Below are 17,569 nucleotides of genomic sequence, written 5' to 3' on the forward strand. Positions count from 1 at the left end.
ACAAAGAAGCAAATACTAAAACATGGGGGGGGGGGGGGGGGGGAACCTATGTCTCTCAGGAGGTGAAAAGCTTAACTAAAACTGGCTTCTTATGAATTCAACGGCAGGTTTAGTTTTCCCATCACATTCTAAGTTATCTAACAACTCAACAATGATGTCTTGAAGATGTTTTTCTTCCTTTTTCCATGCTAAACTTTCAACAAATACTTTAATATTGTCTAGATCATGGATATTACTTACAGGTTTTCTAACTTTCTTGGAAGTGATTTCACAACCCTTTACATAAATGATTACACTGAGTTCCTGATTAATAATTATGTACAAAATATGATGTGGTGTTTTTTCATTGTCTACATAAAAAAAACAATGTATAAGAAATCTTTAACTGCTTTTGACCACTTTTCACTACAAGTGACAGAGTTGAGCTTCTGTATCAGTTCTTAAAATGAATTGAAGGAAAACTCTTATTATATACTACTAGAGATTTAATACTGTCCTCTATGGATGCTCTACATCTACATCTACATCTACATCTACATCGATACTCCGCAAGCCACCCAACGGTGTGTGGCGGAGGGCACTTTACGTGTCACTGTCATTACCTCCCTTTCCTGTTCCAGTCGCGTATGGTTCGCGGGAAGAACGACTGTCTGAAAGCCTCCGTGCGCGCTCTAATCTCTCTAATTTTACATTCGTGATCTCCTCGGGAGGTATAAGTAGGGGGAAGCAATATATTCGATACCTCATCCAGAAACGCACCCTCTCGAAACCTGGCGAGCAAGCTACACCGCGATGCAGAGCGCCTCTCTTGCAGAGTCTGCCACTTGAGTTTGTTAAACATCTCCGTAACGCTATCACGGTTACCAAATAACCCTGTGACGAAACGCGCCGCTCTTCTTTGGATCTTTTCTATCTCCTCCGTCAACCCGATCTGGTACGGATCCCACACTGATGAGCAATACTCAAGTATAGGCCGAACGAGTGCTTTGTAAGCCACCTCCTTTGTTGATGGACTACATTTTCTAAGGACTCTCCCAATGAATCTCAATCTGGTACCCGCCTTACCAACAATTAATTTTATATGATCATTCCACTTCAAATCGTTCCGCACGCATACTCCCAGATATTTTACAGAAGTAACTGCTACCAGTGTTTGTTCCGCTATCATATAATAATGGTTTTTGGCATCACTTTTGAAATATGCGAAGAGCAGTTAGGAAATTTGCTTGGGACTGCATTTTTGTCAGAGTTGTGGCTTGCTTAGTGGTGCGGTTAACATAGCCCCAGTTTTCCAGTCTACTGCTTGTGTTTCCCACAATATATCATCTTCGCAGAAGTGCAATTGGCAGATCTACAAAATGACAAATAATATACTGCACGCATGTTGCTAAAAATTGTACCGATACTCAGACTTCAACTGCAATATACTTTCTTCGATAAGTACGGCTTAAAATAAAAGGTACTCACCACAGAATGCTTGCTAGTAATGAAGTTCTCTCATTTGATTGCAGATAATCACTTCCTTCATGTATTCTCGTCAGCTGGAAATTTAAAAATGTGAACCTTCTTTTTCTCGTCATAATTACCATCACAACCCAAAACACAACACTTATTCACCATGGTGATGATCACTCCTGAACTGCTACAGGCAATATAACTTCAAAGAGCAGAAAAGCAAATGATTTCACAAGGGAACTCAACTCACTAACACTATAGCTTCGAAACAGTTGTTTACATGGCTCCACATAGTGTTTCTGCAGGCATCTAGGTTGCATTGCTACAGGTAGGTGGCACTGGCTGTATACCTGAAGTTGATGACATCACTCGCCTATTGGCAGAGTGTTGTAAGGCCCTGTGATTTAGGTGGTGTTGGTCACACAGTCTCTTAGGAATAGTGGTGTGGCAATCCTGGAGGCATCTTACATCAGTACTCCTACTAACATTATGAATCTTTGCACCCAGCCTTTTCCATATATTATTCTCCTTCACTCTATACTTAGCCTTACTACATACCACTCTTCTTTGTCAGAGTTATCCCATGCTCCATGTGACACACTATCTTAATCACTGAGTTGAAAGAAATAAGCACACAAATTCAGAAACAAGAGCTTAATGTGAACTATTCACAAAAAGAAAGGAATCCATGATGAAGTCACTGCAGTCACATTTATGGTTATAATGACTGGGGAACTGTCAACTTCACCTACCATCCCTGAGAAACCCATCCAGTGTGTTGCGCTTCAGCCCTGTGGTACCACTGACATATTTATTTAACCACAGGAACTTTATCAGCTACAATCCGTGGCCCTTAATGCAGCTCTGTAATATTCTGTAACTCTCTCTTCGTCATCATCCCCTGATGCCTGATACATTCTCCCATTATGCTATACACTGGTTTAGAAAGCTATCTTAGGTGGATTTTCTGCTATCATGCCCACTAAACTAGAGGGTGTTGGGACAGCATAATGATGATGTCAATGCCTGTGACTCATCTCACATCTGTGGTATCTCAGTGCCTTTCTACACTCTCTTGTGCCAGTGTCGCATGATGTAAAGACAAAAAACCCAAACCGTAGATACTGCTGTGGCACTGTTCTATGTTTCACTTTGTAAGTTTTGTATCATTGTTTACAACTATCTCACTAGAAAATAGAACAAGTAGAAGCAGTGTGGCACAGAAATGGAAAGGAAGAAAGACATTGTGCACATGACTCAGCCACTGTGCGAACATCGAACCGCATGTCTATTAGTGTAGATCCGTGAAGAACTATAAAATCCCTAATTCAAAAATCAATACTATTTACTACAAACAATATCTGCTGTCTACATTTGCCTGGGAACCACGGTCTTCATCTCAACCAAGCACTATCCCTATACTGCCCCTCCTTCCAGCATATTACATTTTGGGGGTTTGGAGGATGGGGCCACATGTCTCAGTAAGTTACATTGCTCTCTCATGTTGTTCAGCTCTTATTTGACATAAAGCAGGTGACACCACTTTATGACTCTTCCTGCGCATTGTCTATGAAGCTTTCAGTTTCAGAATGCAGCTTATTTCTGGAGCTTGTAGAGCTCTGTCAGTTAATGAAGGCATTCAGACAAATACTGATAAATTATTCTCTTATATGTCTCTCTTCCTTCCCCATGAACCATGGACCTTGCCGTTAGTGGGGAGGCTTGCGTGCCTCAGCGATACAGATGGCCGTACCGTAGGTGCAACCACAACGGAGGGGTATCTGTTGAGAGGCCAGACAAACGTGTGGTTCCTGAAGAGGGGCAGCAGCCTTTTCAGTAGTTTCAGGGGCAACAGTCTGGATGATTGACTGACCTGGCCTTGCAACATAAACCAAAACGGCCTTGCTGTGCTGGTACTGCTAACGGCTGAAAGCAAGGGGAAACTACAGCCGTAATTTTTCCCGAGGGCATGCAGCTTTACTGTATGGATAAATGATGATGGCGTCCTCTTGGGTAAAATATTCCGGAGGTAAAATAGTCCCCCATTCGGATCTCTGGGCAGGGACTACTCAAGAGGACGTCGTTATCAGGAAAAAGAAAACTGGCATTCTATGGATCAGAGCGCGGAACGTCAGATCCCTTAACCGGGCAGGTAGATTATAAAATTTAAAAAGGGAAATGGATAGGTTAAAGTTACATATAGTGGGAATTAGCGAAGTTCGGTGGCAGGAGGAACAAGACTTTTGGTCAGGTGAATACAGGGTTATAAATAAAAAATCAAATAGGGGTAATGCAGGAGTAGGATTAATAATGAATAAAAAAATAGGTTTGCGGGTAAGCTACTACAAACAGCATAGTGAACGCATTATTGTGGCCAAGATAGACACGAAGCCCACGCCTACTACAGTAGTAGAAGTTTATATGCCAACTAGCTCTGCAGATGATGAAGAAATTGAAGAAATGTATGATGAGATAAAAGAAATTATTCAGGTAGTGAAGGGAGACGAAAATTTAATAGTCATGGGTGACTGGAATTCGAGAGTAGGAAAAGGGAGAGAAGGAAACATAGTAGGTGAATATGGATTGGGGCTAAGAAATGAAAGAGGAAGTCGCCTAGTAGAGTTTTGCACAGAGCATAACTTAATCATAGCTAACACTTGGTTCAAGAATCATGAAAGAAGGTTATATACATGGAAGAATCCTGGAGATACTAGAAGGTATCAGATAGATTATATAATGGTAAGACAGAGATTTAGGAACCAGGTTTTAAATTGTAAGACATTTCCAGGGGCAGATGTGGACTCTGACCACAATCTATTGGTTATGAACTGTAGATTAAAACTGAAGAAACTGCAAAAAGGTGGGAATTTAAGGAGATGGGACCTGGATAAACTGAAAGAACCAGAGGTTGTACAGAGTTTCAGGGAGACCATAAGGGAACAATGGACAGGAAAGGGGGAAAGAAGTACAGTAGAAGAAGAATGGGTAGCACTGAGAGATGAAGTAGTGAAGGCAGCAGAGGATCAAGTAGGTAAAAAGACGAGGGCTAGTAGAACTCCTTGGGTAACAGAAGAAATATTGAATTTAATTGATGAAAGGAGAAAATATAAAAATGCACTAAATGAAGCAGGCAAAAAGGAAAACAGACGTCTCAAAAATTAGATAGACAGGAAGTGCAAAATGGCTAAGCAGGGATGGCTAGAGGACAAATGTAAGGATGTAGAGGCTTATCTCACTAGGGGTAAGATAGATACTGCCTACAGGAAAATTAAAGAGACCTTTGGAGAAAAGAGAACCACTCGTATGAATATCAAGAGCTCAGATGGAAACCCAGTTCTAAGCAAAGAAGGGAAAGCAGAAAGGTGGAAGGAGTACATAGAGGGTCTATACAAGGGCAATGTACTTGAGGACAATATTATGGAAATGGAAGAGGATGTATATGAAGATGAAATGGGAGATACGATACTGCGTGAAGAGTTTGACAGAGCACTGAAAGACCTACGTAGAAACAAGGCCCCGGGAGTAGACAACATTCCATTAGAACTACTGACGGCCTTGGGAGAGCCAGTCCTGACAAAACTCTACCATCTGGTGAGCAAGATGTATGAAACAGGCGAAATACCCTCAGACTTCAAGAAGAACATAATAATTCCAATCCCAAAGAAAGCAGGTGTTGACAGATGTGAAAATTACCGAACTATCAGTTTAATAAGTCACAGCTGCAAAATACTAACGCGAATTCTTTACAGACGAATGGAAAAACAGGTGGAAGCCGACCTCAGGGAAGATCAGTTAGGATTCCGTAGAAATGTTGGAACACGTGAGGCAATACTGACCTTACGACTTATCTTAGCAGAAAGATTAAGGAAAGGCAAACCTACATTTCTAGCATTTGTAGACTTAGAGAAAGCCTTTGACAATGTTGACTGGAATCCTCTCTTTCAAATTCTAAAGGTGGCAGGGGTAAAATACAGGGAGCGAAAGGCTATTTACAATTTGTACAGAAACCAGATGGCAGTTATAAGAGTCGAGGGGCATGAAAGGGAGGCAGTGGTTGGGAAGGGAGTGAGACAGGGTTGTAGCCTCTCCCCTATGTTATTCAATCTGTATATTGAGCAAGCGGTAAAGGAAACAAAAGAAAAATTCAGAGTAGGTATTAAAATCCATGGAGAAGAAATAAAAACTTTGAGGTTCACCGATGACATTGTAATTCTATCAGAGACAGCAAAGGACTTGGAAGAGCAGTTGAACGGAATGGACAGTGTCTTGAAAGGAGGATATAAGATGATCATCAACAAAAGCAAAACGAGGATAATGGAATGTGGTTGGATTAAGTTGGGTGATGCTGAGGGAATTAGATTAGGAAATGAGACACTTAAAGTAGTAAAGGAGTTTTGCTATTTGGGGAGCAAAATAACTGATGATGGTCGAAGTAGAGAAGATATAAAATGTAGACTGGCAATGGCAAGGAGAGCGTTTCTGAAGAAGAGAAATTTGTTAACATCGAGTATAGATTTAAGTGTCAGGAAGTCGTTTCTGAAAGTATTTGTACGGAGTGTAGCCATGTATGGAAGTGAAACTTGGACGATAAATAGCTTGGACAAGAAGAGAATAGAAGCTTTTGAAATGTGGTGCTACAGAAGAATGCTGAAGATTAGATGGGTAGATCACATAACTAATGATGAAGTATTGAATAGAATTGGGGAGAAGAGGAGTATGTGGCACAACTTGACAAAAAGAAGGGACCAGTTAGTAGGGCTTATTCTGAAGCATCAAGGGATCACCAATTTGGTTTTGGAGGGCAGCGTGGAGGGTAAAAATCGTAGAGAGAGACCAAGAGATGAATCCACTAAGCAGATTCAGGAGGATGTGGGTTGCAGTAAGTACTGGGAGATGAAGAAGCTTGCACAGGATAGGGTAGCATGGAGAGCTGCATCAAACCAGTCTCAGGACTGAAGACCACAGCAACAACAACAATAATGTCTCTCTTCAGAAATCTACAGCTCTGGATTAGAATTAATTACTGTCTTATTATTCTCTCTTTGCTTGGAATAAGTGAGACATATTAGTAACAGTGTTATTTCGCCTCTTTATAATCACAGTACTTTCCGTGTGTTCCAGGTCGCACAGATTTTTCAGAGCTTTCTATATACCTGGGCTGTCAGAGAGGTTTTGTACCTATGCACCTTATAATCTCCTGAGGTCCACAAAATTTGAATTAAGGGAGGAAGAGAATGGAGTTAACAGATAGAACATGTATTCGTACAGTGAAAGAGAGGTTGAACATTATATAAACCTCCATTGATACAGAATACAAGTAAATGACAGGTGAACCCTTTCTATCTACCTTTGTTGTTTTATTTGAGCAACCCATTTCACTTATTTTCAAAAGTTTGTGCAGTGTAATATCAGATAATTTAATGCATTTATTTATATTTCTTAAGGAAATGAACTGACATATAAATTATAAACAATGTATAAATTCCGCAGATGTTTGTAAGCACAGTGCACTAAGAATGTTTGGCATGTATAAGTGCCCACCAATATATATTAAGCAGTGTCTATACTAACATTTCCTAATGAGAGGATTCAAACAAAATAGAAAGAATCACAACTGTAATTTCAGAAGTAAATATGTACCAGTAATTGTCAGAGACTGAGAGAGTGATACCCTCTCGCACAGCTAATGGTTATGTGTTGTCTGAATATTCAGAAGGTAGACCATTAGAGACATCCCACTGTACCCAGATCCCTGTCAGCCAACTGCTTGTATTCCAGTAAGTCTGTAATGACTACACTACAGCAACTTTAAAAATCTCAGTACCAAATTCTGTCTTGAACGATGTCCTTTTCTTTGAGTTCTGAAGCTATAGCATTTTAAGTAATCATACCTTGGCGTGCTGTTACATATGACTAGTTCCAGTGATATTGTGTTGCATTTTTATTGGTCCTTTAGATCTTACATTGTACAGAAAGCACATCAGGATATAGGATAAGTCAGAATAGGTGATGTTATGGTAAGTACTGTGATGATTACATTTAATAGGTACAGTGCTCCACATAATTGGTTTTTGTCTGAGAGAAAATACATAACAGGTATTTAAAGAGAAATATAACAAAGGAATATTTTATCTTTGCAGACAGTATGATTTTAAGTGATTCAAATATAGATTCCAAGATTTACAACTATAAATTTCAAATTCAGTTGTTCACATTATATATACAACAAGTGGATAAATTAAGTTGGACATATGCTTCATGTTGTCTGACATGCCACTGCTTATTATGGCAAGTTATATTCAAAGAACTCTTTATACTGTAAAAGCAGATTTAGTCTAAAATCCCTTAATTCTGTAATGTTCTTTATGTCACACATTGTCTAGTAACACGTATCAGACTGGTTATACGTAACATGGGTTGCCCTGTATTATATGTAAGTTAACTACTGTATTGAGAAAAGCTCAAGAAGTGCAGATAAGAAAAAAAAAATTGGTAGAATGGTTCAGTGAGTAGACAATACAGTCCTATAACTTTATCTATAGGACACTGCTGACTGTTGTCAGTTTGAAATCTTTCAGAGATTGCTACTGATATGTAATATATACAATTTAACTAGCAAATCACATTTTCCAGTTGCATATGGGATTTATCTGTTGCTAATTAGAAGGCTAATGTAAATGTGGGCTTCAATGGTGTATGCACAACTACAGTTCTTCTGGTTTATTTTATTTATCAATTATTACTTATGAACATTTAGACAGATGAAGATTATTAATTAACAAGGTGAAATGGAGTCTGGAATTCTGTGTTGTCATTTGTACTCCGACCAGAGCAGAAATAGACTTCTCCGATTACTTCACTAAGGTGAAGTCATTTAACAGCGGTATGGTTAAAAGGGCATAACATAACTGCATAACCCTTGTTTCGTAGAACTCCTGCAGATAGATGATGACTGTGGATATTGTATCACAGACACAGTCCCTGCGACTGTTCAGAGATGTCACTAAACCCATCCAATGACTAAACAGCCATGCATGAGCAGCACTTATTAGATGTAGGGGGTCCGACAGCTGGTCAGTTCCAGTCATTCCACCAGGAAGGAGATACACAGCTCGTGTTGTCTGTAGGTTAACCATGCCTTGATGGTCATTACCGTGTTTCGATCATGTCCACATTGTTACTTTGTGTCAGGAAGGGCTGTCAACAAGGGAAGTGTCCAGGCATCTTGGGAGTGGACCAAAGCAATGCTGTTCAGGCATGGAGTAGATACAAAGAGAGACAGGAACTGTTGATGACATGCCTCGCTCAGGCCGCCCAAGGACTACTACTGCAGTGGATGACCGCTACCTGCGGATTATGGCTCAGAGTAACCCTGACAGCAACGACACCATGTTGAATAGTGCTTTTCATGGAGCCACAGGATGTCGTGTTATGACTCAAACTGTGAGCAGTAGGCTGCATGATGCACAACTTCATTTCTGACGTCCGTGGTGAGGTCCATCTTTGTAACCACTACACCATGCAACGCACTACAGATCGGCCCAAAAATATGCCGAATGGACCGCCCAGGATTGGCATCATATTCTCTTCACCGATGAGTGTTGCATATGTCTTCAGCCAGACAATCGTCAGGGACGTGTTTGGTGGCAACTCAGTCAGGCTGAACTCCTTAGACACACTGTCCAGTGAGTGCAGCAAGGCAGAGGTTCCCTGCTGTTTTGGGTTGGCATTCTGTGGGGCTGATGTATGCTGCTGGTGGTCATGGAAGACTCTGTAATGGCTGTACAATATGTGAATGCCATCCTCCGACCGATAGTGCAATCATATCGGCAGCATATTGGCGAGGCATTCATCTTCATGGACGACAATTCGTGCCCTCATCGTGCACAAGTTTGAATGACTGCCTTCAGGATAACAACATCGCTTGACTAGAGTGGCCAGCATGTTCTCCAGACATGAACCCTAATGAACATGCCTGGGATAAATTTAAAAGGGCTGTTTATGGACGATATGACCCACCAACCACTCTGAGAGATCTACGCAGAATCGCCGTTGAGGAGTGAGGTAATCTGGACCAACAGTGCCTTGATGAACTTGTGGATAGTATGCCATGATGAATACAGGCATGCATCAATGTAGGTGGACGTGCTACTGGGTATTAGAGGTACCGGTGTGTACAGCAATCTGGACGACCATCTCTGAAGGCCTCACTGTATGGTGGTACAACATGCAATGTATGGTTTTCATGAGCAGTAAAAAGGACAGAAATGATGTTTATGTTGATGTCTATTCCAATTTTCTGTACAGGTTCCGGAACTCTCGGAACGGAGGTGATGCAAAACTTTTTTTGATGTGCGTATAATTAAAATGTACTTCCTCATAATTTAGGAAGAAGTTCAGATAGCAATCGAACTCCAAAAAGCTCCAACACTTTTGTCTCGTTGTCTTTTATAATTGAGGGCAGATCATATGGTAAACTTCTTTCCACACTTGTCTGAATATACAATATGACATTATTAGACTGTTTCTTAGCTTAAGGCAAGTGAGACAAACTAATTATCATCCAAGCAGCTGGAAGTAGGTATGCTGTGTATCACAGTCCATGGTTTTGTTTTATAATGGTGGCTATGTTATGTGACACTGTTGACGAATATTAAATATGTAGCACTAGCTGTCAATAGTTTTGGCCCTGCATTGTTTGAAAAAGTTGGTACCTGATGTGCCTTGTGGTACTATTATAGTAGTAGTCAGTCAAAATGATGGTCTCCTATGAACGCTCAAGTGATTGATTATTGGTGTATGATAGCATAATTTATTTGGATTTCTGTTACATCCATGATGAGATATGTCAAGTGCAATGCATTCTCCTACTAATTACAAAAAGACCAGAACTATCACCAACTCTGACATTCTCTTCGTAATGTGTTAAGATTATAATTTTATGTACAAGAAATGTCTAATTGAATTTGAATAGCTATGTATAGATTTTTTTCAATGTTCGGCTAGTTGCCTGAGCATTAGCTTTGCCTCAGAGATATCGCAGCATAGCCAGTTGCATAGACTGGAGTGCACTTATATAATTCACACATGTTTTTGGGACAATATAATGCTGTAATTTGTAATATTAGAAGCCAAGATCACTTGATACAACATAGTTTATTTTGTGACCAGTTGCGACAGTAACTAGCTGTCATCTTCAGATTCTCATATCTACCATAAATGTAGCTACCCGCCAGTTGATGAGATTGATGTGTAGTTATATACCTGGGGATCTGAAGATGACAGCTATTTACTGTCAAAGTAGCTATGAAATAAACTATTTCAGTGGAAAAAATTATAAAACCTTAGAGTTTTATCTCAAAGCTTCTTTTACATATGACATTGTGGCTTATATGATGCTGCTTGACCCCTGCATCATTTAAATCTTTTCTACATTAGAATAATTACATCAACACTAAAATTGCATTGGTGGAAAGAATCATAACTTCTTTCTGTCTGCAAATATTGGACATGGGATATTGGACCACTCTTTTATTTTGTTTTTACTCCTCAAAATTTGTACTCTGGGGCGATTTGTAGGTGAAACTTGATAATCCCTCTGTTTCTCAAACTACAATTTCTACTTGAAAAGGATAAAACAAAAATCTGAGCTAGTCTTAATGGCTTAGCCATTTCTCCACCTACAAAAACTAAAATGAAATAAATATAGGAGACTTGTTCCCTTTTCAAGAGTTGCCTTGTAACCTCCATAAAATTCTCCCATTATGTATTTACACAATATTTTCCAGATTATACTCAAATGCACAAGTCAGTGCCTGCGGAACAAAGCACACTCCTCCTCCTACCTTACCACTTATTAACATAAAAAGTCCAGAATATTCAGCATCACCGTGTTCTATGTGCTGGCTCAGGCTTAACTTTCTCTCCAGCAGTCTTACATAGGCCATCAAAACAGACAAAGGAGTGGAGTCGTGACTCTTTACGATAGTTATAATAATAATTGCATTCAAATCTAGTGGCCAGTTTATCACTGAGTGATGCCACTGATATTTGCCTCTGAGGCCTGTAGACCAAAATAGTAGCTTGCACGTGGCTCATTAATTTTTTGTTCATAGTTGTAACTTAATGTCCTCACTTCCAGGTTCATTTTCTACTGACCCATGACTTTATATCTCAGTGGCAAGGTAATATGCATGTATGGAACAGAACACGAAGTCACAGAGTTTTCAATACATGATTTCTGGGCTGCCGCATCGTCTTATTACTTTACGGGGAGTCCTATCAACGAACTGGGTAGAATATTTATCAATGATTTGCCTCCATCTTTTTCTGTCATGGTAGATTTCCTTCCTCACAACAGCAGCCCATATCACTTCTTTCCTTGAAGGTCTTATTTAATTTGATCCTTCCATCTTTTTCTTGGACATAAAACGGATTTTTGTCCTCACACATTCCTTCGAAAGTACTCATGGGAATATTGGTTAGGCTGCATCCGTTTCATATGACCAAACCACTTCAGGCTCATTGTGCTCAGCCTTTCCTTCATTGTCACTTCCAGTAACCGGTCTCTCCATGTCTTTTGTAGGACAGACTGAGGAATTTCATAGAGCTCCACTCACAGTGTTGGTTTGACACTGGAGCAATAGTATCCTTTCCTGAATTGACTGAGATCACTAACTGCCAAGTTAACCAAACACCAAGTGATTTGCATTTCTGGCATTTACTTCCTCCTCAGTGGTGCCATTGAAGACCTTTAGTCCATCATGTCATATAGTCTGGAGAGCTGTGTTTTAGCCAAAAGACAAGTAAGTCAACTACTAGCTTGTGAAATGAAGGAAAGTTTTGAACTTTGTCTGTTTAGCTGTTAGAGAAACATCCTTATTCCAGACAAGTCTTCATATTAGATTGAAGAATTTTGATTATTTTGTGACTGAGTTCAGAACCTCAATATTGTCATGCCCACTACTTGTCACAACACTACCAAAATATGTGAAATTATTCACTTTCTTGATCTTCTGCCCCAAAAAAGTGCGAGTGCTCAACTCATTCCCATTGCCTCTAACTTGGTTTTTCTCACAGTTATGCTGAAGTCCACACATCCAATTTCCTCTGTATCTCTGTATAGTCTGAAAATGCAAGAATATTTAGAAATTCTTTTTCCACTTTGTTCTACATCTACATGGATACTCTACAAATCACACTTATGTGCCTGGCAGAGGGTTCATCGAACCACCTTCACAATAATTCTCTGTTATTCCACTCTCAAACAGCGTGTGGAAAAAATGAACACCTGTCTTTCTGTGCGAGCTCTGATTTCCCTTATTTTATTATGATGAATATTTCTCCCTACGTAGGTCAGCAACAACGAAATATTTTCACTTTTGGAGGAGAAAGTTGTTGATTGACATTTCATGAAAAGATTTTGCAACAACGAAAAATGCCTTTCTGTGAATGATGTCCATCCCAAATCCTATATTATGTCAGTGACACTCATTCCCCTATTTCTCTATAATGCAAAACTTGCTGCTCTTCTGTGAACGTTAATCTCACCTGGACAGGATCCTACACTGTGCAGTGGTACTCCAAAAGAGAAAGGACAAGCATAGTGTAGGTAGCCTCTTTAGTAGATCTTCCGCATCTTCTAAGTGTTTTGCCAATAAAACACTGCCTTTGATTCACCTTCCCACAAAAATTTTCTATGTCTTCATTCCAATTTAAGTTGTTCGTAATTGTAATTCAGAGCTATTTAGTTGAATTTATGGGCTTTAGATTTGACTGATTTATCGTGTAACCAAAGTTTAATGGATTCCTTTTAGCACTCATGAGAATGACCTCACACTTTTCATTATTTAGGGCCAATTGCCAATTTTTGCACTATACAGGTATCTTTTCTGTATTGTCTTACAATTTTTTTTTTATCTTCTAATCATACTTCACTAGATGATAAATGACAGCATCGTCTGCAAATAACCTAAGACGGCTGCTCAGATTGACTCCTAAATCATTCATATTGATAAGAAACAAGAGAGGGCTTATAACCAATACCTTGGGGGAAGACAGAAATCACTTCTGTTGTACTCAGTGACTTTCCATCAATTACCACAAACTGTGACCTCTCTGACAGGAAGTCACAAATCCACTCACATAACTGAGACAATAGTTCGTAAGCAAGCAATTTGACTAAAATGTGCTTGTGAAGTACCGTGTCGAAAGCCTTCAGGAAACCTAGAAATTTGGAATCAATTTGAAATCCCTTGCCAGTAGTCCTCAACACTTCATGTGAGTAAAGAGCTAGTTGCGTTTCACAAGAACGATGTTTTCTAAATCTGTGTTGACTGTGCATAAGTAGACCATTCTCTTCAAGGTAATTCATAATGTTTGAACAAAATATATGTTCCAAAATCCTGCTGCATATTGACATTAATGATATTGGCCTGTAATTTAGTGGATTATTCATACTGCCTTTCTTGAATATTGGTATGAACTGTGCAACTTTCCAGTCTTTGGGTATGGATCTTTCGCCGAGCAAGCAGTCATATACTATTGTTAAGTGTGGAGCTATTGATTTAGCATACTCTGAAAGGAAACTAATTGGTATACAGTTTGGACCAGGAGACTTGCTTTTATTAATGATGTAAGTTGCTTCACCTACCTCTAAGTTACTCATGTTCTGGATTCGAATTCTGGAATGTTTACTTCGTCTTATTTGGTGAAGGAATTCTGAAAGGCTATGTTTGGTAACCATGCTTTAGCAGCACTGTCATCGATATTATTTCCATTGCTATCACACAGAGAAAGAATTGATTGCGTCGTGCCACTAGCATATTACCAGAATCTCTTTGGATTTTCTGCCAGGTTTCAAGACACAGTTTCGTTGTGGAAACTATTATAAGTATCTTGCATTGAAGTCCATGCTAACTTTTTAGCTTCTGTAAAAGATGGCCAATCTTGGAGATTTTGAATTTGTTTAAATTTGGCATGCTGTTTTCATTTTTACTGTGACAGTGTTCTGACCTGTTTTGTGTACCAAGGGTGATCAGCTCTGTCCTTGTTGAACTTCATTACGAGATCCGTGAGTGTGATGCAGGGTAATGGGGAAAGGGAACTGTCCTTTTGCATACGTCCCTTTGTTCCAGACCACTTTAATTTTCCAAATCCTCTCTGTACATTGTGTTCATAATTATCATACAGCATCTGAATTTTTGTAGTTGTAAAGTTAGTTATAAGCTTAGGGGTATTTCATTTTTCCAGGCAGTCACATGCCTCATCACACTGAGCTGTGCCTTCTTTAAATCTAAAAACACTATGATCATGTCTTTTTCTTCCTTCCAGTACCTTTCTTTTTGTAATAACTTCAAGTTGAACAAATATATTTCAAGGAAGACGCAATACATGAAAGTCACAGATCAAGTAAACAGAGTAAGACGTGTGTACGCTTTAACAGTCAAATCATAACTGAGTCCGAGTCTAGCGGCCGCTGGCTGGCTGGCCGCTTAGGTGGTGCTGCTGCTGCATGGCTGGCAGACAGCGCTGCATGTAGAGGACACGCATAACTGCACGGCAGCACTTTGAAAGATCAGCGAGTCACAACAGTTTTCCCCCCTTTGAAGTTTTTGCACAGGTCTTGATGGAGGTGGCCTGTAGATTGCTAACGGGTCGAGATGACAGGAGACGTGGGGGTCGAATCTGCTGGGGCCCCGTGCACCAATCTGCCCATTGCAGCAAGTCCGGTTGTTATAGCAGGAGACATGGGCGATGTGTCTGCATCCGTAGGAGAAGGAGGTGAGTAGAGTTGCTCCGACAGATGATGGTCATCTGGTTCCTGCATGGGCACGTCTCCTGGTGTTGTCAGTTCTTGTGCTGGCACCGATATGATGATGAGAGGACTGCATTGTGAGTAATGAGAGATTCCAGTATCCCGAGCATCAGGTAGAGCCAAAGGTGGTGTAGCGGCATCTGGAACAGGTGTTGCCGGCACACGGGGCCAAAGCTGGTCCGAATGACGCACTGCAACACCCGTGTCTGTCTGGAACAGTTTGTAGCGACATATCATCTTCTGTCATTGTCTGGTGTGTGTAGTCATTGCCAAGTGAAATTGAGTACGCATTAGTTTTTTATTCTTTGCCTTTCTTTCATTCTCTTTGTAATTGTACATATTTACAACTTGCACTCTACTGCTTGTTCTCCGTTAGCCTTCCGAATGTGTTATGGATGATATAACGCTCATGGAAGACATCTTCTCAGGCGTTGGATATGATTGCTTTACTCTTGAATAAATAAAGTTATTGTTCCAAGTTAATAAAGAGTGGATCATTTGTGTGTTCTGACGGCTTGAAGAAGCACACTTAAAGTCAAGCAGCCTAATCTCAGCTGCACCCAGCAGGTTGCTTGAGTTTGTCTTGATCGCTCTTTACTCTCTGTAATTGTTTGTCAAGCCTTTGCCCTCAAAATGCAATGCATTGTGAGGTTCTGCATAGTTAGTCTGCATTTCAATAGTCACAGAGTTGTATGCTTGACTTGGATTGTTTATTAATACTCATTGCTCTATGGCCTTAAGACTTTTTGTGTTGTGTTCCATCCATTGCTGATGCTGAAAATTAGACAACTGGCTGTACAACATAGTTGCAGATTTGTTTAGAGTTCATATATATATAATGTGGTGATAGTTTTATATACTCTTTGGCATCCACAGTCATTATTTGTATTTACAGAAGTTTCTTGTGAATTCTGTGTGTTGAGAGAAATAATTGGCAGTTGTTGTTGTTCTATCATGAGAAAAGTAGAGCAGATGAATAATATAAGAAACTCTTGCATTGAGAAGACATCTTCAGCAAGATGAAGGAACAGAAAGTTTAAGAAGAGGGTATAAGTCCACTTAAAATACCAAGTTCTGCAGCTGCACCAATTTGTTCAGTATGCAAGACTATGGTTATAGAATAACAGACATAAACTTCTTGTCTTTGGCTGTTAGTCATTTCTGTACATGTAACAATGGTGAGGAACACAACTGTTTGAAACTCCATAATATGGACAAATAATTGATTTAGTGTATACCTTGCAAACTTTGTGTAATTGATGTGGGATGTCATGATGATATATGGTATGAGATGTGTTGGTGTTGGAAAAGAGGAAACTAACTTGTTCTGTCTGGTGATGAAATGCCTGCCTCCCCTCTTAGGTTCGCTGCTTACCAAGGTACATGATGCCATAAGCCCATCTCAAGTTGTGTAAAACTCACTGTAAGCTTACTTGCTGGCTTGCACAATGACTCGCTAGCTGGTTCTGTTGTCTGCTAGCCACCTCTTGGCAGGGAGCTTTCACTCATTTTTCATGACAGTTCCAGTGCTGTTTTTCTTTGCTTACAAGATTCCTTGAATGCTACATGCACTGGCCAGTCTTGTTTGGCTTCTGACATCACAGCCTACAAGGCGGAAACTCTGCTAGAACGCAAGTTTACCCTTGATATGAAACAGAATGTCATGCATGTGGCAGCCAAACTACAATCTCTCTCAAACAATTATAAAAAACTATTTTCTAAAAAATTTGGTGGCTAACATATTAAATTATTCTTGAAACTTGGGAGGATATCGCTATATATCTCCAATCTCGAGAAACTGGGTTGAATACAATCCACTCTGTTCCGATTGTGCATGGCAGCAAAAAAGCAGAATGAAATTTTCATAACAGCCCTAGTATCTCATGAACTGTTTGAGATATCAAAACAAGATTTTCACAAATGATAGCATGCAAAGAGAAGAGTATGTTGCCATATGATTAACATGCAAAACTTCCATATCTACTGCAAAATTCAATCAACTACAGATTTTTTCAATGAAATAATGCACTTTTTAAGGGCCATCAATAGCTGGTGAAACGAGAATTTCTATGGATTTTGCAACAATGTAAATAAAGAAATTACACATATATTTTTCTATCAAGAAGGGGATTTTTCGTGATCTGTTGACTTATCTTGTCCTGAATTGCTAGTTAGTCCTGGATAATCAGAGAAACTACTGCCCCATATCCATGTGGAATTAGGTCATAATACCACTAAAGTCCAACTCGATGAGGAGTTTATTAGGCACTTGGATGGGTTCTGCTAGGACTGGATTTA

The 17,569-nt window shown here is 39.7% G+C and overlaps 1 protein-coding gene across 2 annotated transcripts in view; it reads left to right on the forward strand.

Annotated features, from left to right (window-relative positions):
- The window catches only part of LOC126457644 (alpha-1,2-mannosyltransferase ALG9), a 152,547-nt gene that overhangs the window by 119,363 nt on the left and 15,615 nt on the right, over positions 1 to 17,569 (forward strand). Inside the window, exon 13 of one of the 2 annotated variants that reach the window (XR_007585496.1) lies at positions 6,577 to 6,783. Coding sequence is in view for 1 of the 2 variants with exons in the window: in XM_050094118.1 (XP_049950075.1) it covers positions 6,577 to 6,706 (130 nt within the window). In the remaining variant the exon portion in view is untranslated. Of the gene's footprint in view, positions 1 to 6,576; positions 6,802 to 17,569 lie in introns of those variants that run through there. The other variant, XM_050094118.1, reaches the window with a different exon arrangement.

The sequence above is a fragment of the Schistocerca serialis genome, chromosome 2, assembly GCF_023864345.2.
Source record: "Schistocerca serialis cubense isolate TAMUIC-IGC-003099 chromosome 2, iqSchSeri2.2, whole genome shotgun sequence".
NCBI classification, from domain to species: Eukaryota; Metazoa; Arthropoda; class Insecta; order Orthoptera; family Acrididae; genus Schistocerca; species Schistocerca serialis.